Source organism: Schistocerca nitens, chromosome 3 (genome assembly GCF_023898315.1).
Source record: "Schistocerca nitens isolate TAMUIC-IGC-003100 chromosome 3, iqSchNite1.1, whole genome shotgun sequence".
NCBI classification, from domain to species: domain Eukaryota; kingdom Metazoa; phylum Arthropoda; class Insecta; order Orthoptera; family Acrididae; genus Schistocerca; species Schistocerca nitens.
Genome location: NC_064616.1, coordinates 363293555 through 363316789, shown reverse-complemented (window position 1 = coordinate 363316789; position 23235 = coordinate 363293555). Strand labels below are relative to the sequence as shown.

The 23235-nt window shown below is 42.2% G+C and overlaps 1 protein-coding gene across 1 annotated transcript in view; it reads left to right on the top strand.

The window, feature by feature from the left end:
* The window catches only part of LOC126248310 (target of rapamycin complex 2 subunit MAPKAP1), a 114531-nt gene that overhangs the window by 14387 nt on the left and 76909 nt on the right, over positions 1–23235 (top strand). The window contains exon 2 of the mRNA XM_049949183.1: positions 7570–7713. Coding sequence (XP_049805140.1) covers positions 7570–7713 — 144 coding nt within the window. The remainder of the gene's footprint in view (positions 1–7569; positions 7714–23235) is intronic.

The window sequence follows — 23235 nt, the reverse complement described above, 5'->3', positions numbered from 1 at the left end:
TTTTGGTTTCTTTCTCAAACTGAAGGTTTGTGTCAATCCTAACCTCTCTTAAAATTTGGTTTCTTTCTGTCCTCTCTACCCTGAAAAAGGGTGTTTTCTGAACCCTGTAACCACTGGTATTTTATCACTCATGACAGTGCCTCCCCCCTTTAACTTTCCTGCTATTTTCCCAGCCAGTTTACCCTTCCCTTTCCTGTTGAGGTGAAGGCCATGCCTGGTATAATCCCACCTGTTGAGAGAATCAACAGGAACCACACCAATGTGTGACCTTGCACCCTACATAAGCAGCTGTTCCAACTCCAAATTAACTCTCTTGACAGAAGAATTCAAATGAGGTCAGTCATGGTGCCTAAGAACAGATACAAACTCAACACTAGTATGCTTCGATGCTGATGAAATCTTTGCCAGGTCACACTCTATACTGTACCCAGGATATCTGTCAATACTGTTACCTGCCCCACCCACTATAACCATGGTGTCTTCCTTAGTGAAATCTTTGCAAAGTGATCCTAAATCCTCTGTCACCTGCTCCAGACCAGCACTAAGTTTAAAAAAATTGGTGACGTGGTATTCTGATCCTAGTTCATCCTGCAAAAGTTAGCCAACACCTCTTCCATGGGAACTACCTAAAAACACTACTTTCTTTCTCTTTACTGATTTCCCTACATTCTTACTTCTCAATTTACTGCTGAAAGTTTGTTGTGGGAGACCTTGATCTATATATTGAGCTGTTTAGTTAAAAGGATTTCCTTCTTTACACACTGTACCACCTCAGTTTTTTGAAGTATGCATGTTGTCTGAAGTGTAATTTTTTAGTGTAGATGACTGTGATAAGTGATTGGAGTGTAGTCTCATGTTGTCAAGGACAGTGATAGGGAGAGGGTGAAATCTCTCATCAGCTAATAGCCTATTCATTTTATTGGTCCCGTATATCATGGTTATATAATATTTGTATATATGATGGGGGATAAGTCAATATAATCAAGAAGTGGTGGATGATTTATGAAACAATGAGTGAACACTGCAATTTTCACAGTAATGAGATACTGTTTTATAAAGAACATTTATGCACTATATTAATCTGTGCTATGATTTGATTTACCAGAATTTAAGCAGTTAATGCAGTAATTGTTGTCTAAATGGTTAAATTAACAGAATTTGTTAACAGTTAACTCATAGGTGTAACCAAAGTTCATTATTAATAAACTGTTATTGTATATAGTATAAAAGGTTTTTGCATGTTGTATCTCTGCATTATACGCTAGTATTTATTCGAATGTGAAAGCTACACTGTCTTTAAATAATCCACTTACACTTCGCTACCTGAAGCACTGATGACGAAGCTGTACTTCAAAATGCATGTTGGGAAGGAAAATGCTATTAATAAAACAGTAAATGAATTTCATTATAAACATATCTGTGTGCTCTGTTAAGACATAATTTCCATGTGATTCATCATTTGGTGCCACATGAATTGCCTTATGTCCAGTGGGATGTCTTCCAATAGCTGTGGTAGCCCATCTTGAAGGGATTTCAGATACTTGTTACTGTTTGTAGTCCCATCAATAAAATAGGGGCCAGTGATCCAATTCTTGAAAAACCCACATCACACACCAAGCTAATTGTTTGTCTAGGTTATACTGTCAGCATGGATTTTCAACTGACCAGTAGTGCATAGTGCCAAGATTGTTTTGCTTATGGCTTGTAAGTCATGCTTCATTCATAAACAAAATCTTGTGTAGAAATGCTGCATTGCTTTTCAGTTGTAGAGAACTGTAATAATTTTCAAAGTGCCATGGAACTGCTGATGGAGTAAAGAATGGAGAGGAAGAAATACACTGGAATATTATGTTTGCTGAAAACTCCTTTGGCTGATCTCACTGTCACATTCAAGCTACCTCAGGAGCTGGATTGTGTGTTACCGCTGCCAAAATGTTAGTTGCATTTCTTTCATCAGTTACTGTTCTTTTTCGTTGGTGTATTTTATTCTTCATACTTCTGATTTCATGGGAAAAAATTTACAATATTTGCAAAAACAAATGGAGGTCTTGTCACAGTCATGATATCCTTAAGCATACAACTGCACTGTTGCTCTAACACTTGACATTTTCCATAAATGAAAGCCATATCCACTTTTTGGAATGTCTATACCTTTTGTGAAAGTCTGAATAGCTTCACGAGCAAGTTTCCTGATTGCTACAACAGCGGAGCACAGGCGGTTAGGCTTAATGCTCACAGGTACACACAAAAATTGTATCAGAGTTACATATATGCTTACATTTGATATAGTATGGCAGATATTTGTTGGTCCTCTTTTTCCTGATGAGGATCGTGCTATTATGATGTTACTATTTGATGGAGCTCTAGACTGATGATGTCCTTTTCAAGTCCTATTTAAAGTGCCACAGAAAAAGTATATAGTTTCTTCAAACAAAAAACAAAAGTAGGTATCATCATTCAGTAACAACAAATTTTAAAAATAATTTAGAGAAAACAGCACCTTGATCCATTTACTCTGTACAAATATATTTGGGATGGCTGCTTACCCTGTACATGTATAAAACAGCTTATATGGGTTGTGTAGCACAAGGATGCTTCTTTGTGTGTTGGAAAATCACAGGACACTTGTTGTCTAGCCTGACCTACTTTACTATAGTGACTTTTCTTAGATGGATGGAATGTGTGGATGAGCTTTGGTTGTGTATTACCACACATTTCTGTATATGGGAATTTTAACTACAACCTCGCAGTGCTATTATTTAATGGGAAAGTTGCTGACAATAAGCCAGTCCAGTTTGAGTGTAATAGAGATATCTGAAAATACAATAATAGGATAAATGGTCTGCATTTCCTAGTAGTGAATGTAACATTGCCACATCCTGTAATACAAAGAAAAAGCAAGCTGTTGGACCTTGGGGAAGGGGAAATAATGCTGTTACAAATTAAATTCAGTACTCTCAGATGTCATGCTTATATTAACTAAAAAGGCACCAGAAACTATAATTGTTTCTAATATGCTTTTACAGTGTGAATAAGATGCACCTCATAAAGCTCAAAATGTAATCTGAGTTCTCTGTCAAAATAAACATTCTATGTAATTTTTTTTACACACACACACACACACACACACACACCACCACCACCACCACCACCACCACCACCACTACTGTTTTCTCTCTCTCTCTCTCTCTCTCTCTCTCTCTCTCTTGCCCTTGCCTACTTCCTCCAACAGCCCATGGTAAACTGCAATTGTCCAGCATAACTATATGTTTAGCAGCCTCAAGCATTATTCTGTTTTCTGATCATAGCTGGGCATAATAATTCAGTTAGGTCTTTTGTTAAATTAATAGTAAATTAACTTCAAAACATACGATCTGGTAGATTAAGTTAAAGGAATTATTCCTTGCATCTTTCACTGCCATCTATTTTATGTTTAAAATCGTTAATACAGTCACAGACAATTTCAAAGAATTTGCATAACTTTTTTTCACTGGTGATCTGTGGTTCTCCTCCGTCTGTGCTTATTTAGGAGCATAGCTTCCCACTTAGTTACTCAGAGTTCTCTTTACTGATGGACATCTGTCGTTATTAATCATCTGTGTCTCTGAAGCATGTTGCGAGCACCATATAATTGTTGCTTCTGTCACCAGATTGATCTGGTGGTGATTGTAGACCATTAACAAAGTCTCTAAAATTCCATTAAGTGGTGTGTGCAGTGTAACTGGTCTTGTCACAACAGTAGAAGTGTTTCCAAACGCAGGTTAAAGTTTTCACCTTAACAGCTCCTTATGTACAATACAGGAATTCTTACATAGAAATCAGTAAGTAGTTACAGACTGGTAAATCACCATCATGTGCCCATATAAGTACTTTTTAAACTTGTGATTTCAGTTGTTTGTTCAACTGACATATTGCACTTAATGTTAATCAGAAATATGGATCTGTAGAATATGGAATTAACTACCCTAAACTGTCCCAAACATTTTCGATGGGGTCTATGTATGAAGACATCCCAGACTATTATACACCATAACTTTCAGGTTTGTAGAGGGAGATAAGTGTTCGAACATATGCACATACCCACTTAAAAATTAGTTTCATAGCTAATACTTTGCCCGTAACAGAGAAACATTAAGTTCAGTGTGTTCGTTTCCAGTTCATAGTGCCACCAACTCAATGCGGTTCATTGTGTTTGATGGAAACAAACACAGTAGTATGAAATGAAGGAGGGAGGGAGCTCAGAGAGATGTATGCAAGTTAACCGACCATAGATCTGCGACCCTTACTCATAATTTGGTAAAATATTTTCCTCAAATGGAAATCATATACTAGGATTTTTTTTTTTTTAGTTGTTGTCCATTATCGATAAATATTTTCCTTTAAAACTGTATTCGCTTCAGTGTAGCTCATTTATTAGTTTATGCACCACCTACATTTAGCCTTATGCTGAATGTGTATGCATGTGAATGAACAAGCCTTTTATATAGTTGTCAAAACAGATCAGCTAACATATTTTTGTATGTCTTGGGAAGATGTTTGTTTGGCCTGTTTAGAATAAAAATGTTCACACTTGCTTTCGGAGAGCAAAATTCCCTCCTTTAGGAATCTAAATTGTTTCTGCAAGCAGTGGTTTTCTGGTGTTGTGTTAGCTCTGTTCTTCTGAGAATTGCAGAAGGCAGTATAAAAGAGTACACAGATGTATGCTGTGTTGTTGACTTGTGTTCTGTTGCCTATTAAATAAAATAACAACTTATAGAATATCAAGCCAGCCTTGTGATTTGACTGTAGATTTTGTAACCAGCGGAATTCATTTTGTAAAACATTGTTTTTATCGTAGTGGAAATGACAAGTATAATTGATATATAATTTTAAAAATACTTATTTGTGGGCACAACTGCAAAAATTTTTCACATAATATGAACAGTTCCAGCTGACATCAGTCATCTTCAGATCGTGATTTGGAGCAGTGGTATACTTGCATGCACAGTTAAAACACTTGCTTCTCATCATGATCTGCAGATGGTCAAAGTCATCTGAAACCAATTATTTTTGTGAAATATTCATTAACAGTGGCAATAAACAAAAATTTCTAAATTGGAATTGTATAAGTCATTAATAATAAGTATAAAATGGGCAGGCCTATATCACATGAGAGTTACTATACTACACATGGAGGCCATTTGTGGATGATGCTGTTGTATATAGCAAAGTAGAAACCCTAAAAAATTGTAGCAAAATTCAGGAAGATCTGCAGATGTTTGACATACAGTTTAAGGACTGACATATGCCTTTCAACATGAACAAATGCAGCATAATATACAAAAATAGTGGAAAGTGCTATTATTCTTGGGTTACATAATTGATAATTAACCACTGGAAACAGTTATAATCATCAATTATCTGGAGTGATTTGAAACTAAAAGGCCACAAGGAACTAATTATAAGAAAGGCAGTCATCAGACTGAGGTTCATTGGAATAGTATTATAAAACTTTAATTCATCCATGAAAAGAATATTGCTCAACAGTTTAAGAAGTGTCCAGAGTATGGTTAACAGAGGCACTCCAAACAATCTGTGCATTTCACAAGTTTGTTTAGTAAGTGTGTGAGTGTTGTGAAGAGTGATGAGAGTATCTCTAGTGGCAGACACTAAAAGAAAAGCATTGTGCTCCACTGAGAGGTTTATTTTTAAAAGTTATTATGTGTTCCCAGAAGAGTAGTCAAGATACTACTATTTCCCACTAATGACTCTTGAAATGACCATGGTAGTAAAATCAGAAGAGTAAATCAGTTTTTAAGTATTTGGGAGGAATGGTTACGTAAGATAATACCAACAGAGATAAAGGCAAGACCAGCTACAGGTAACAGCTGCTATTACAGCTTCCATAACATGTTGCAGTCCTCCAGCATTTCAAGACAGTTGAAGTCAACAGTTTACAAAAGTGGGGGCAATGTATGAAAATGGTGCTAGGAAAATTAGGACCAATGCAGGACTGTATGTACTCAATAAAAGTCCACCAATCACTGTGGATGTAAAGGCATGAAGGTTGCAGTAGGGGCATGTGCAGAGAGTGGAAGGACAGCAAGTGCTGAAGAAGGTGGTAACTGCAAAGCCAGAGGGTAGCTGCCCAGTGGGGTGACAAAGATGCAATGGCTTATGATGTAGAGACAGATCTGAGAAAGTTAGGAGTATGGAAGTGGGGAAGGCAGGCCAAGTCAAGAGAGGATTGGACAAGGCCCAGACCCTTCATGGTCTGTAGTGCCAGAAAAGAAGAAAAAAAAGATGGAGACCAAGGAGAAGTAGTAAAATCAGTGAAGTTTGAATTTATTTAGAGGCTTATTGGTAATTGTGCTTTCTGTAAACAATACACATTGCAAACAAGGACAAATAAAACAGTGCAAGGAAGGAGTTGACACATTATAGGGGGGCTTGCAGAGTATAGATGTAGACATATTAATGTTCCACAGATCAGTGTATGCTGTGGTGAAATTACAAAGAGGGATACAGGATGACCCAAAACTACAGAAACATTTATTATTGACATAGACAACTTAAATTAACGTACACCTACAGTAACTTCTTTATCAGTCAAAAAAGTTTTGAGACTTTTTTTTTAATTAATCCAGAGGAGAGTTAATATGGTTTAATGCTTCAAGTGTTGTACATAGTCTCCTCCCACTTGAGTACAATGCACAGAATATTAATGCAACAATGTGAAATTGACAGAAAAATCCTTCTTTGGGACATTGTTCAACTCTGTGTTTGTGTGTTGGTGGGGGGGGGGGGGGGGGGGGGCACATTAGGGGTGATCAACCTAGAGTGACACTAAGATATCACAAAATTCTGAAGCATGTTTGTCACAGTCAAAAGAGGTAGATTACACCAAAAAGTTGCAAACAATTTTTTTTTTTGTCTTAGTTTTTTGAGTGTAGGTTGTGATGCAAGATTGAATTGTAGTGTAGCCTGAGGTATAGATTAGACTGAATGGTGACAATTTGGTTCTGAGCTGGTGAAGAGATGTCAAAGGCTTCAGTTAATCTGATTAGAAGTATTCTTAGTAAGTCAGTGAAACAGTTGGTCCCATAGTGCTGATGCACTTGTACGTATGCATTGATATCAGTCCAGTTTTTTCCTTTATATATATTACTTGTTTTATGTATGTTAAGGAGGAATGTTGTAATTTGTAATGCATTCAGTGTAAGCCACAATAATCATCTATGAACACCACTGTGAGTTTCGAAATCTGACTCTAGCACAAAGATAAAAAATACCTATGTATTTGCATGTTCGTAAAATAAAGAACATCTGAAGACATGACTCAGAATTTCTCCGCACTTCAGCAAATCGTGACAAGTCTTTCACTTACTGCCAAAAACTTCCCTCTGCTCAAGAAGTTCTGTACTGTATTTATGAACTATATAGTAAACAGATTTCTTTCTTTCTCCTGCAGTTGCACTTGTATTGGACTGTATTTACCTTTATCCCAGTGTAAGATAGAAGTGTAGGTTTTGAAAGGAATTATGTGAGGGTTGCAGTTGTTACAGCTAATTCTTTCTGCTTGTTTTCAAGGGATAAGTGAAATGGCAATGCTTGGTGAAGATATTCCAAAAACCATGGCTGAACTATCAAGGCTTGAGTGTTATCCAGGACTGGACATGAGTGATGAGGAAGATGATATGGATTCATTTGGACAGTCTTTCGACATCAAATCAGGTATGATGAGAACTTATTGATTTGACTGAAACAGTCGTATCAGCTGTCATGATAAAAATTTGCATGACCTACTGTAATAATACTGTATTGTGTGAGTAACTACATCCAAACTAAGTTAGAACTGTCCACATACAGTACAAAAATTCTCTCACACATTGTTTTTAGACATTTAAGAAAATTTTGTGTCCAACAACATGTTTGCTTCTGAAATTGAGTTCACAGTCTATTAAGTGGACTACACCACATAGAGTTACTAGGTTTTATCCCCAATATACTAACTGTTCTATCAGTTCCAGTTTACCTTTATTTGAACTGGAAGTCTCATATGGCTTTGCAAAAATTAAGTGGAGTATTCTTTTAAGCTTCCTAAGAACTTTGTGCTGTCTTGCAACTTTTCACATGTCATAATCATAATTATAATAAACACAAGTTTCACAGATGAAACATAAGATCTTAGTTCATGGTGGTAATGGTAACAATTTACCCTTATAATCTACAAAGATATACTTTTGGACTGCTTTTGTTTCCTCCATAATTTTATCATTTTACTTACAGTCCATGATATAACATTTGCTGTACACAGACATGGTGTATTTTTTAGGTCAGGTGTATGACAACTTGCTCTGTCAGTTTCCGCTTCTGGTCACTTTTCCCAAGAGTAAATATATTTGGTTCTACGATGTTCCAACTTTGACATTTAGGGATATTTATGTTTTGTTTAATTTTAGAGCTGTTAATATGCTTCTTCCATTCCTTGAATACAACAGATCTCTGTGTGAGTTTGTTTGCCAATGACTTTTGGCATATGAAATTGCCTGCTAAAAATTCATGACCTAAGTATAATTTTCTTAGTACTCTGCATCTTCTGTTTGAGAGAATTTACTTCCCAGCTATGACAATGATGTACTATAATGTGTAAAAGTATCCAAACGATGTGAATTGCATTTTGCACAATTTGTATGCAACTCGCATAACATAACTGTCTCGCAGGTCCTCTGCTCTCTTGTCAGTACAGTTGTTTGACTATATAAAATGGTTACTTCAAGAGGCCACACGAGATAACTGCTCTGTATGGCTATCATTCCAGATTCAAATATAACAAAAATTCAAATAGCAGAAGACACATTATTAGATGCGACATAACCATTACACATGTAAGCTCAAATTTATTACATTAAATGACATTTCAAAATGTAAGTTTCAACTTAAAATGATATTATGAACATTTTTGTACTGCACTGGGACATGGCACTCCAATCCAGTAACTATTCTTCCTGTCAATTGAATGCAAAAGATCTTAAATATGATTTCAGTCACAAGTAACAAAGTGTGTGAAGGTTTAAACTTGAAATGACAAAGTATGAAGTTTTGTGTTGGATGGAGATTTGAACCCACCATCTATCATCACTGACTTCTACTCATGAATAGACATTAAAAATTGGTTTAGTTCACCAGTATCAATATGTACACATATCTGAACTGGAAATAACGTGACATAAAGTTCTGTGGTGACTGGGAGTCAAACCCTGGACTTATCATTCTCATTAACTAAACATAAAGAGATGTTGATTATTGAATTCTTTTTCACTAATAAAGAAGAGTGATGTGTTTGAACCTGAATTGATATGATGAGTGGAAGTCAAAACTGGTACCAACTGTTATTGTTGAAAATGCACAGAAAGGTGTTAAAAATCAGAACCATTTGTCACCTGTAGTTTGGTGTGCGCATACTACAACTTGAAATGACCTTGAATGACCTTTGTGCTAGATCAGGATTAAACCAAGACATGCACTTTTCATGGAGACCCTCAGGAATTTGGAATATTGGGGAAACAGTGGAATTGCAACATTTCAAAGGCATCAGACCTAGCAAAAGGAGAGATCTGAGTTTGAATCCCAGTCCAGCATCAATATTTTCAATATCTCAAGTTCAGATACAACAAGAAATAAGTGCCTGTTGACCTTACATGCCAAGTCACTCATTAATAAAAAGACTCGTGTAAGAAAGCAAACTTGTGACATAGTTTCCACCTGGTGTAACTACCACTTCCGTCATGCTCGAACCTTGACTGGCTCTCCTAAGTAGATAGCACAGGGACATGTTTAATGTGGCTTTGGGACCATGGTGCAACTCTACATTCTTCAACTTCCATTATCAGAGGTGAAGAGGGTCTGTTTGTGCTTTGTAAAAATGTGTGAATTGAGCCTGGACAATAGGCATGTGTAGCTAGAATCATTCCAACAGATCACCAGCCTACACAGAGAATTGGTTCAAAATGGTTCAAATGGCTCTGAGCACTATGGGACTCAACATCTTAGGTCATAAGTCCCCTAGAACTTAGAACTACTTAAACCTAACTAACCTAAGGACATCACACACACCCATGCCCGAGGCAGGATTCGAACCTGCGACCGTAGCGGTCCCGCGGTTCCGGACTGCAGCGCCAGAACCGCACGGCCACCGCGGCCGGCAGAATTGGTTCCTGATTGTGTTGTGAAGGAGGATGCTCCACTTGGAAAGAGAATTCTTATACTCGGGACATTGACTACTGCCTGATATGGTATCATGTAACAGCCAGCTACATGAACTGACAACATGGTAGGATGCAGAAATTTCTATTGGAAGTGTGGCTTTCCACTTGCGGTTGTGTGGTGATAGATGTATTTATGGTCTGCTCATAGCTATGGTGCACTGTAAACGTAAAGATTAGCTATTGAGCACACTCTCATCTTTGTTTTTAAACTGCATTTCATCTGATATAATTACATTGGTAAGGGGATAGCGACCTTTTCTCATGCAGCATATTATTTGAAGAGTATTAATGCATGTAATCCACCAAGGCAAATTTTACCTACAAAACTGGACAAGTGTGACTAGGACTCGTTTTTTGTGGAATCTGTTCAAACATAATTATGTTTATACCTAATAATAATAATAATAAAATAATAATAATAATAATAATAATAATAATAATAATAATAATAATAATAATAATAATAATAATACATGTGGCTCATTGCCCTGGTGAGAGTCTTTCTATTGGGTGCTGCTCCCCCCCCCCCCCCCCCCCCTCCTCTTGAGGCCTTCCTTACACTCACCATAAGCGCCTTTTTCATCGTGGCTTTGTCACCCCTATTATACATATTTCCATAACAGAAATGTCTTGAAAGAAGTAAGTAAATGCTCTCTTCTTCAAATAAATAATAATTTCTTCCTTGTAGAGAACAAAAAATAAATGCGTACTACATGAGCAAAATGTTGTAGGTAGTGAGAAAGCAAATAAAAATCTATTGTTTGAGAATAAAAGGCAGTGTTCTTCATAAAATAAAAAATATTTCTTGAAAACAGGATTGATGATACTTTTTCAGCATCACTTGCATGTCCCTCACCTACCCCAGTTATCAAGTCGGGCAGAGGGGACCTTCAGCTTAATGTGCAATCTTTACATCATTGAGAGGTGAAGGCTAGGTGAAACCAAGAATTGATCCCACCATCTTTCTCTTACCACACACGCTCTTTACTGCTAGACTATCAGGACTAACATCACTGTGCTTCCTTCATCTATAGTATTTGATGATTGTGTTTGCAAGTGTCAAAATATGTGACATGTACGGTTGTATATTTTGACTGTGTTGACTTAGAAGCTTAAATTATTTTCACCTGCAAGGGACTGTAGACATCTTTGCAGAAGGCTGTGTTGTTTAATTGCACTGAATTAGAACCTGTGAGTCCTCAAAATATAACCGTATGCATTTAGTGGCACAAAAAAGATGTTTTGTGTTAATAACTGCATCCCAGAGGTGTGTCCATCAGCACATGGCATTTGTTTCAACTGAGGCATCTTGCAGTTACAACATACAAAAAGCGACTTAGGAAACTGCAGCTAGTGTTGCTATTGTATGAGGTCACAATTTCTTTAATTTTCCATCTTTAGATCGATGGGGTACTAAATTGAAATTGTGGTACGAATTATGATGGTGGTCATAAGATTTTCTTAATGATTTTTGATCTGGAAGCTTATAGCTCTGTAAGAGAAGATGTAAATAGCAGATGAAGTGTGCAGCCCTCTTAAGAGGTTAGAATGTAGGGCTAACACAGTGTTCCTCTTCACAAAGTGGCCAAGGTACGACTTTGCTAGTGACAGTGCTGCTAAAGAGTCTGCTCTCACTGTGGAATTGTTGATTAACAGAGATAATGGGTAATGTTAAATGTGATATTAGTTACAGATTCTGTGTGGAATGACGTTCCTGGAATCAAATAATAAATGACACACCAATGTTACACCTTAAGTGAGAATCATTCAGACTACTTGTCGGAAATGGCAATGAAATATCAATTGAATTTAGCAGGCAGTTCTGGATCACACTAGGAAGTAAACTGATGATCATGTAGTTGCCAAATGTATTTTACAATGTTGCCAGTTACCCTTTAGACTAGTGATAGCCAATGTGCTGGGCTGGTTAGCAGTTGGAAATCATCTCCTTTTGAAGATGCTGTGAAGACTGCTGCTACTGTATTGACTGGTAGCCAAAATATCTGAACCATAGCCCAATGAGTTGTATTTGCATTTCTGTAACTATGATTTTGATCTAAAGCATAGTTGCAAATAATGTGCATACTCACTGTCTGTAACTCAAACATCATAAATAAAGAGCAAAGGGAATTATTTGGATGGCCCTAATCTTCAGTAGCTGCCATAGCTATTTTTGTTTTTTGTGTGTTATGTGTATTGTAGACTTGAATCTCATTCACCACAGAAGATTAGTGTTATCATCACATGATTCAGTTAACATTATGAGTAAAAATTATTCTTTTTAATATTATTCACATAAAGCAGTTTTCCTTAAGCACATTTTCATTGGCACAATCTCTAACATGTAACAGCACAAATGAAAAGATAACATAACACTGATTACAAAACACTAACATTCAAAAAGTATTTGATAAGATGCAAATAACACATAGTTTCAAATCAGAAAAACAAACAGTGCAAAGAAATCTTTCTTAATGGCCAAAACACAGTAGTCAAAAATCAATGAAGAAAATGAAACAAGTTAATGAGACAGTGCAAGTTTGATAATGTTATATAATGTGGGAGACTACATTGCTGATGGTTAACTTATTCTATATGTTTATCTGTTGTGTTCAATAAACTAATACAAAAACACTACAAAGTGAAGACTGTACTAATACAAGTGAATTAAAATTTACCATGGTAACCTACTTCTATAATAAAACAAAGTACCTGCAACACAGTCATCCCCAAATTGTCACAAATTAGCAACATATTATGCACTTTGGCATAAAATCTGTCTGTGACCGTGCAGTTCATGATAATACTGAAGTAGCATTATAGGGCTACCCTGCAAATATGGAAATGTAGCAGTGCATGCAGACACATAACAAAATACAGTTATGAAACTATTCAGTGCCCCAGTTAAGTCACTAAAATTGTCTCTTCATAAAAAACTAAAAAATAGTTCAGTAGAAGCAGAAAAAGTAGCAACAGTGAGTGTATAAATCTGTAAGTTATTCATTTTTAAATCTATTGGGTACTGAATCAGGGTACCAAAAAAGTATGAGGGAGAGGTTTTCTAAAGATTTCTTTATGATTGTTGATCTGCCTGACTGTAACTTTGTGACAGAAGTAGTACAAATAATGTCTTCCATGAGACTGACAGACAGCTACCACAGTATTTCCTTTGATGGATGAACACTTCACCATTCAGGTAGTGGACAACTGTCCCATTGAGCTTTCCTTCACCCTAGTGATGGACAAGATGGATAGCTTGCAATTTAAAAGACAAGAGTGGCTGTAGTTTCAACTTGGAACGAGGTTTTTGGACTCCAAAAACATAAATTTTCTAACTTTATGTCTCCTGTAAGCGAACATATTAAAAATATGTAATCAAAATGACAAGAAAATATAAGTTGAGTATAGAAGGATATTCTCTTCCCCTCAGGAAGTAAGTTGGAGGTCACAGTGTTGTCAAATATATTGTGGGAGATCGTGTCTCTAGCTTGTGACAGCTAAACTATATCTTGTGCATCTCCCAATAGCTTTTTAAAGACATGGCGCAGGCAGCTGCACAGATAACCAAATGAACAGGCCAAGGAATATTATTTACATTTCTGGAACCAGGGATCGAAGCTAAATCATAGTTATGAATAGTTTTCATATTCACCAACTGCAGCCGACACATTACAAATTAAGATTAGGGGAATTATTTGGGTGGCCCAATTCTTCAGTAGCTGTTTTAATTTTTTTTTAAATCTTATGTGTACTGCAAACTGGAAAGTTCATTTGCTGGACACAACTCAACAGCAGCTGTTTGTGCACCATTATAGCTCATACTTAATCTTGGACAGGGTAAAAGCTGTTAAACTGTGTGTTAATTGTATGACACCCGACTACTCTTACACACTACACATACACATTGTCATGGTTGGTAAATAAATTATGTACACTGCCTATTGTTTGTTTACGTGAATGTAAATTCCTGTTTGGCTAAGAATTATGGCTCCAAGGCTTAATACTGACAGTAGCTTTAGTGATAAGTAAACAAAGTTGTTGAATAACAGTTGTGATATTGAACTGAATTGACAGAGCACTGAATCACGTAAGTCAAAACAAGGCATCGCCCCCCCCCCTCCCCCTGCGGGTCCGGGGGTTAGAATAGGCCCGAGGTATTCCTGCCTGTCGTAAGAGGCGACTAAAAGGAGTCCCTCCCCCTCAAGGAGGTAGTTAGCGCCTGTGTCCGGAGACGGACGGTTCCACGACCTATATTTGTGGTCATTTTGGTTTTTCACTTCTTCTCGTTTCTTCCTTCCTTTGGTTGGTTCCTTTCTTTGTTCTTCTCCGTCTCACTGTCTTTCTTACTCTTTCCCTTGCCTTCTTCTCCTTGCCTTCTCTGGTCTCCGCCTTGGCGTTTGAGACAGTCTGTCCTCTCTCTTCTTTTTCCTCTTCTTCCTTCCTCCCTGTGCGCGCCTGAAGGCCGACCCAAGTGTTCGCACGCGTAGCCAGTGACGGGGTAACGCGTAATTCCCCGTTCTGGGTAGACAAGTAAGGCACGCACGTACCCCCTGGTAAAGGCCAGGCCCAGGGAGGGGTAATTGCCTGAGCTGATACCTTCTGACCATGCCGATTGGTCCCTCCGTCTGTTCCTCGGGAGGTGTGACCTGAGGTGTAAACATTCACCTAAGGCGGAAGTGCCCTCTGAGAGGGTCCCCACAAGGAAGGAGCACGCCATCGGAGACGCTGGCAATCATGGGGGATTCCTCTGCAATGGATTTCTCTTCTCCTTCTCTCTCAACTTTTGCCCACAAACGGAAACTTGACCAGCCACCAGTGACAAAAGTACTACCGCCTGCCCCACAGTTCCTCGTTGTTACTTGATCTGAGTACGGAAAGGATTTTTCCTCTGTCAACCCTTTCGTTATCCAGAAGGGCGTAGATGCCATAGCCGGAACTGTTAAGTCTTGTACCAGGTTGCGTAATGGTACCTTGTTACTAGAAACTGAGTGTGCCTTTCAGGCACAGAAACTGCTTCGAGCCACACTCCTGTACATGTTCCCTGTCTGGGTGGAGGCTCACCGAACTTTGAATTCGTCTCGTGGTGTGGTCTATACTAGATCACTCGACAGATTGACTGACGAGGAGATTCAGTCTCTCCTCGCTGAGCAGGGTGTGACGGCTGTCCATAGGGTCATGAAAAAGGTCAACAATGACCTTGTACCGACCCGGAAACTTTTCTTGACCTTTGATAGTGTTCAGCTGTCATCGCGCATCAAAGCGGGCTACGAGGTTATTTCTGTTCGCCCCTATGTCCCGACACCTACGCGCTGCTACCAGTGTCAGCGTTTTAATCACACTCGCCAGTCTTGTTCCAATGCGGCTAAATGTGTCACTTGTGGCAGGGATGCCCATGAGGGTGAATGTCCACCTCCGTCTCCTTGTTGTGTGAACTGTCAGAATGACCATGCCGCGTCCTCCCGCGACTGTCCCATCTATAAGGAAGAATGCTGTATCCAAGAAATTCGGGTCAAAGAGAAAGTCTCCACCTCGGCTGCTCGCAAGCTATTTGCTAGTAGGAAGCCCACGCTGCTCCCAGCGGGGAAATACAGTACTGTCCTCGCCTTTCCTCGGACTACCAGGGAGGTGGCAACCCAGACATGCGATCTGACCTTCAGCACCACGGTCGTCCGTTCGGCCAGTGCTAAGATCGCGCGGTCGACGTCTCCTTTTCCTCCCGTCACCCCACAGACACAAGCCCCTTCCTCAGCTTCTGCCAAGACGACGACCCAGAAGTCAGATGCACGGGCCTTCAAGAAGGAACCGTCCTGTGCAGACTTCCTATGTACCTCGAGCTCCCAGCCATCGACCAGTACTTCCACCAAACGACCTTCCAAGAAGGCTCATAGGAAGCACAGTTCTCCTTCTCCGCCACGGCGCATTTCTTCTCCTGCGCCAACCAGTGGTTGCCGCCCCAGGCCGTCATCCGTTTCACCTGGCCGCACCGCTGGTAGCCGAACATCTGGCCGTTCACCGGCGGAGGAAGCTCCCTCTCCCGGCCATCTTACCAATAGGGCCGATGAACCTATAGAACCAATGGACGATGACTGTCCGCCTACTGATAGTGGCGGAGGTGCTCGCTCGAAGCCAGGCCCACAGCGGCCTTCGAGGTGACCCCTTCTTTCATCTTCCTTTTCTTCTTACGATGGCACTTATTCACTGGAATATTCGCAGCATTCGCTCCAACCGAGAGGACTTGAAGTTGCTGCTCCGCTTGCACCGTCCGCTCGTCGTAGCCCTCCAGGAAACGAAGCTACGCCCATGCGATCAAATTGCCTTGGCACACTACACCTCTGTGTGTTTTGACCTACCCCCTGTGGTAGGTATTCCGGCTCATGGAGGGGTTATGTTGCTGGTCCGGGATGATATTTACTACGATCCCATCACATTGCACACTGGCCTGCAGGCAGTTGCCATCCGAATTACTCTCCCCACTTTTACATTTTCCATTTGTACCGTTTACACTCCATCGTCGTCTGCCGTTACCAGGGCAGACATGATGCAAATTATTGCTCAGCTACCTGCACCATTTTTGTTAACTGGAGACTTCAATGCCCACCATCCCCTTTGGGGCTCTCTAGCATCCTGCCCGAGGGGCTCCCTGTTAGCAGACCTTTTCAACCAGCTCAATCTTGTCTGCCTCAATACTGGTGCCCCTACTTTTCTTTCGGACACATCTCACACCTATTCCCATTTAGACCTCTCTATATGTACTACCCAACTTGCACGCCGGTTTGAGTGGTATGCACTTTCTGATACATACTCGAGCGACCACTTCCCGTGTGTTATCCATCTCCTGCAGCATACCCCCTCTCCGTGCTCATCTAGTTGGAACATCTCCAAAGCAGACTGGGGGCTCTTCTCTTCCAGGGCGACCTTTCAGGATCAAACCTTCACAAGCTGCGATCGTCAGGTCGCACACCTCACGAAAGTTATTCTCACTGCTGCTGAATATTCCATCCCTCACCCTACTTCTTCTCCACGTCGCGTACTGGTCCCCTGGTGGACCGCAGCATGTAGAGACGCTTTACGTGCTCGTCGACGTGCTTTACGCACCTTTAAACGCCACCCTACAGTGGCGAATTGTATCAATTATAAACGATTACATGCACAGTGTCGTCGTATTATTAAAGAAAGCAAGAAAGCCAGCTGGGCTGCTTTCACAAGCACCTTCAACAGTTTTACTCCTTCTGTTATCTGGGGTAGCCTGCGCCGGCTATCTGGCACTAAGGTCCACTCACCAGTTTCTGGCTTGACGGTCGCGAGTGACGTCCTTGTGGCCCCTGAGGATGTCTCCAATGCCTTCGGTCGCTTTTTCGCAGAGGTTTCGAGCTCCGCTCATTACCACCCTGCCTTCCTCCCCCGCAAACAGGCAGAGGAGGCTAGGCCACCTAACTTCCGCTCCTCGAATTGTGAAAGTTATAATGCCCCATTCACCATGCGGGAACTCGAAAACGCACTTGCCCGGTCACGGTCCTCTGCTCCAGGGCCTGATTCTATTCATATTCAGATGCTGAAGAACCTTTCTCCTGCGGGTAAAGGTTTCCTTCGTCGTACTTATAATTGCATCTGGATTGAGGGACATGTTCCCGCATGCTGGCGCAAGTCTATTGTCCCGATTCCTAAGCTGGGGAAGGACAAGCACTTGCCTTCCAGTTATCGACCCATCTCGCTACCAGCTGTGTCTGTAAGGTGATGGAGCGAATGGTTAACTCTCGTTTGGTTTGGCTGCTCGAATCTCGACGCCTACTTACCAATGTACAATGTGGATTTCGTAGGCACCGCTCTGCTGTTGACCATCTGGTTACCTTGTCGCCCTTCATTATGAATAACTTATTGCGGAAGCACCCGACCACGGCTGTGTTCTTTGATTTGGAGAAGGCTTACGACACCTGTTGGAGGGCGGGCATTCTCTGCACCATGCGTACTTGGGGCCTTCGCGGTCGCCCCCCTCTTTTTATTCGTTCCTTTTTAATGGATCGACAGTTCAGGGTACGTGTGGGTTCTAGCCTGTCAGACACCTTTCGCCAGGAGAATGGGGTGCCACAGGGCTCAGTTTTGAGCGTCGCTCTCTTCGCCATAGCGATCAATCCAGTAATGGATTGCCTCCCAGCTGATGTATCAGGCTCCCTTTTCGTGGACGATTTTACCATCTATTGCAGCGCGCAGCGTACATGTTTCCTGGAGTGCTGTCTTCAGCGTTTTCTTGACCGTCTTTACTCCTGGAGTGTCGCAAATGGCTTCCGTTTTTCTGCCGAGAAGACGGTCTGTATTAACTTCTGGCGCTACAAAGAGTTTCTCCCACCGTCCTTACGACTTGGTCCTGTTGCTCTCCCATTCGTGGAAACAACAAAATTTTTAGGTCTTACATTTGACAGGAAACTTAGCTGGTCTCCACATGTGTCATATTTGGCTGCCCGTTGTACCCGTTCTCTAAATGTCCTCCGTGTTCTCAGTGGTATGTTGTGGGGAGCGGATCGAACCATCCTACTTCGCCTATATCGGTCGATTGTCCGCTCCAAGCTGGATTATGGGAGCTTCGTATACTCCTCTGCACGGCCATCCATCTTACGCCGCCTCAACTCCATACAACATCGGGGTTTACGTCTTGCGATCGGAGCGTTTTATACTAGTCCCGTCGAGAGTCTTCATGCTGAAGCTGGTGAATTGCTACTCACCTACCGGCGCGATATACTGCTTTGTCGGTATGCCTGTCGGCTACTGTCAATGCCCGACCACCCGTCTTATCGTTCCTTTTTTGACGACTCTCTCGACCGTCAATACGGGTTGTATGTATCTGCCCTGCTACCCCCTGGAGTTCGCTTTCGTCGCCTCCTTCAACACCTTGATTTTTCACTCCCTACAACCTTTAGAGTGGGCGAGAGCCACACGCCACCTTGGCTCCAGGCTCAGGTTCGCCTTCACCTTGACCTCAGCTCGCTCCCAAAGGAGGTTACCCCCGGTTTGGTATACCACTCCCGTTTTGTCAAACTTCGTTCACAGTTCATTAATATGACCTTCATTTATACAGATGGCTCTAAGACCAATGACGGGGTCGGGTGTTCTTTTATTGTCGGGGCACAAAGTTTCAAATAGCGGCTCCATGGACATTGTTCGGTCTTCACAGCTGAGCTCTTTGCCCTCTACCAGGCTGTTCTTTACATCTGCCGCCACCGACATTCTGCTTATGTCATCTGCTCCGATTCCCTGAGCGCCATCCAGAGCCTCAGTGATCAGTATCCGGTTCACCCTTTCGTGCACCGGATCCAATGCTCTCTTCAGCAGCTGGTGGACGACGGTTCTCCAGTTAGCTTATGTGGGTTCCTGGCCATGTTGGTATCCCTGGGAACGAAGCTGCAGATGCCGCGGCCAAGGCTGCGGTCCTCCAGCCTCGGACAGCTTCTTGTTGTGTCCCTTCATCAGATTATAGCAGGGTCATTTGTCAGCGCATTTTATCGCTGTGGCATGCCGATTGGTCTGCACTTACGGACAACAAGCTTCGGGCCTTGAAACCTCTTCCCGCGGCTTGGACGTCCTCCTCACGCCCTTCTTGGCGGGAGGAGATCGTTTTGGCCCGGTTACGAATTGGACACTGCCGGTTCAGCCATCGCCATCTGCTGACGGCTGCGCCAGCGCCGTTCTGCTCATGTGGGCAATTGCTGACGGCCCGCCACATTTTAACGTCCTGTCCGGATTTTAACACACTGCGTCTTGATCTTGGCCTGCCATGTACTCTAGATGCCATTTTAGCAGATGACCCACGAACAGCTGCTCGCGTTCTTCGTTTTATCAACTTGACAAACCTCTCTAAGGACATTTGATTATGCTGTTTTTTTTTTAATCCTATGCCTGTCAGTCTGTCTTTTATCGTGTTTTCCCTTTTAGCTGCTGTTTTAAACGTGTGCCTCGCAGTGCATTCCTAACGTAGTCTGGGCGCTAATGACCATTGAAGTTGTGCGCCCTAAAACCACAAAAAAAAAGGCATCTGGAGTAGGCAACATTCCCTCATTTTTTTGGACAAAATACCATGACAGAACTATTCCATTGGATATACAAGGTATACACTATAGGAAAATACCATCAGATGTCAAGAACAACATAATAATTCCAATGCCAAAGGTGGCAGTTACTGACTGACGAGCAAACTATTGGCCTAATAAGACATTATTCCAAAAAACTGACACAATTTATTTACAGATGTATCAAAGACAATAGCTAGAGAAAGCCAGGCTCAGGGAAGATCAATTGGATTCTGAAGAAATGTAGGAAATACTGATCCTATCTTAGAAAGCAGGTTGAAAAAAGGTAAACTTATGTTTCTAACGTTCTTCAATTTTAAGAAAACATTTGACGATCAACTGGAGTACACAATGATATTCTGTTGTCAGTAGTGATAAAATACAGGGAGCCTAAGGTTATTTACAACTTGTATAAAAAAACAAACTGTAGTTGAAGGATAGCAGTTATTGAGAAGGCAGTGAGAAAGTGTTGTAGTCTAATCCCGATGTTATTCTACCCCCAGGAGGCCTACAGTCCTTTTGTGGGTACGTGTGTGGCGCGCACGGGGCCCCGAGCTATTGCAGTCTCCTTTCCTTTCCAGGCTGCATTACCATCCCTGTTCCTCTCCCTCCCTATCCTTGATCCTTTGTACCTGCCCCTTTTTTCCCTCTTAGTGAACTTCTTCATGTCGACATGGCTATCCTCCTGTCTTTGTTTTGGTCTGTGCTATTGTTTAGTTTGCTGTTTCCATCTCCTTTTCGTAATTTTTGGTCCCCTTGGGGTTTGACCTCCATTTCCAAAATTTTCCATTCAGTATGAGCCATTTGGGGATGAACTCCCTACCAAGCTTCCATGCTGCAGGTTCCTCTTCCCTCCCCCCCCCTCCCCCCCTTTCCCTTTGCACCCTGGCCCCTCCTCCTTCTAGGTCACCAGCACGGTAGCCAGTCTATGTGGTCGGGCTGTTAAGGACCCACTTGGCTGAGCATCCTGAAACCACAGGGACCACACTACCAGTACCTGAGCTGTTAATGCCTCATGTATACCCAGGAGTTGATGCTCATCACTTTGGGGCACCGGAACTCCCGGCAATGGCTGCCAATGCCAGATGGCCCTTGCTGTGGCAGGGTGGCACCCATAGGGCGAGCCCCTGATCATAGTGAGTGGTACTAGGGTGGACACCTTGCGCATGAAGCAACAAAAGCTTCACCATTCTGGCCATTCTGTGGCCGTCTCTAAGAGTGGTAGCAGATGTGACACTCCTCCTTCTGATCCTCCGACCTTCCCCTCCCTGCCCACCCCCTGGGAGGAGGGTCAAGGTTGCCGGCTTGGGTTGAAACCTTCCCTTGGTACATGGTTTGTACCAGGATGGATGACGGAAGTTTTGTCACGACCAAGCCTTTGTTTTTCATGGAGACAATTGAAGATAAGTATGGCAAAGTGGAATCGATGAGTAAAATGTGGTCCGGTGCTTTGCTCATCAAGACATCTTCTGCTGCCCAATCTGATGCCCTGCGTGCTTGTGACCACCTTGGTGACGTCCCAGTCTCAGTCACGCCCCACCAATCTTTGAACTTGGTACAGGACATTATTTTCCACCGAGATCTTCTTCTCCAAACTGACGAGGAGCTCCATGCTAACCTCGAGTGGCGAGGGGTTCATTTTATCCGCCATGTCCAGCAAGGCCCTCCAAACAATCGCACCACAATGGGTGCCTTTATCCTGGCTTTCAAGGGGGATGACCTCCCAGAGAAGGTCAAGGTCATAGTGTATCGGTGTGATGTAAAACCTTATATTCCACCACCAATGAGATGCTTTAAATGCTTACGGTTTGGACACATGTCTTCCCGCTGCACCTCTGATCCCCTCTGTGGTGACTGTAGGTGTCCCCTCCATGAGGGGAGTGCCTGTGCTCCTCCACCAGTGTGTGTAAATTTTCATGGAAAGTGTTCTGCATGCTCGCCTGCATGCCCGATGTTTGTGAAAGAAAGGAGGATTCAAGAGTACAAAACCTTAGATCGGCTCACCTACACTGAGACTCGACAAAAGTATGATTGGCTGCATCCTGTGTCTATGACTATTACTTTTTCTTCAGTTACGTCCATTCCACCTCCTACCCCCTCCTCTTCCCAGCCCCACCCCATCTGTCCCATGCCTTCAGCCTCCTCCTCCTCCGTCTCCCACTCCCCCTCCCCATCAATACCCCTACCCACCCCTTCGGCTGCTGCTCTCCCTCTCCCATCGGAGAAGTACTCCCCTCCTTCGGCAACCGCTGGTACTGGAGCTCCCTCCTGGGACTCCTCTTCCCTGCACTCCCCTGAAAGGCAATATGCTGCTCCCCATCGGCAGCGCGATCTGTGGCTGGTGGGCGCTAAGATTGCCCGGTGGAATTCCATGCCTGCCCTCGCTGAAGTCTGCCCTTTTTTTCCTTCCCAAGAGAAGAAGCAGAAATGAAAGAACAAGGGCAAGGTCCCTCTGGTACCCCCTGAGGTGCAGCTTTCCCCTCGTCCAGTCAATGAATCAGCAGAGTCTGACCCCGCCCATACAGATATTACCCCATCCTTATCGGTGATGGATGGCGACTCGGGGGCGTGACCGACTCTGATCCTTTCGCTTCCCATTTGGACTCCTGCTTGAGAATCCTCCAGTGGAATTGTAATGGATATTTGCGCCACCTTCCAGAGCTGCAGCCCCTTCTTTCCTTCTACTCTGCCACTTGTATTGTGCTACAGGAGACTCATTTTGTCAGTTCTTACTCACCTGCCCTTCATGGGTTCCATGCTTTGCCGGAACCGAATTGGCTCCTTGTGGGCTTCTGGTGGTGTTTGCACCTTGGTCCACAAGGACATTGTTAGTAAATGGGTTCCCCTCCATACCAGTCTGGAAGCCATTGCTGTCAGGGTCCATATGGCTACTCCAATCACAATCTGTAATCTCTACCTCCCACCTGACA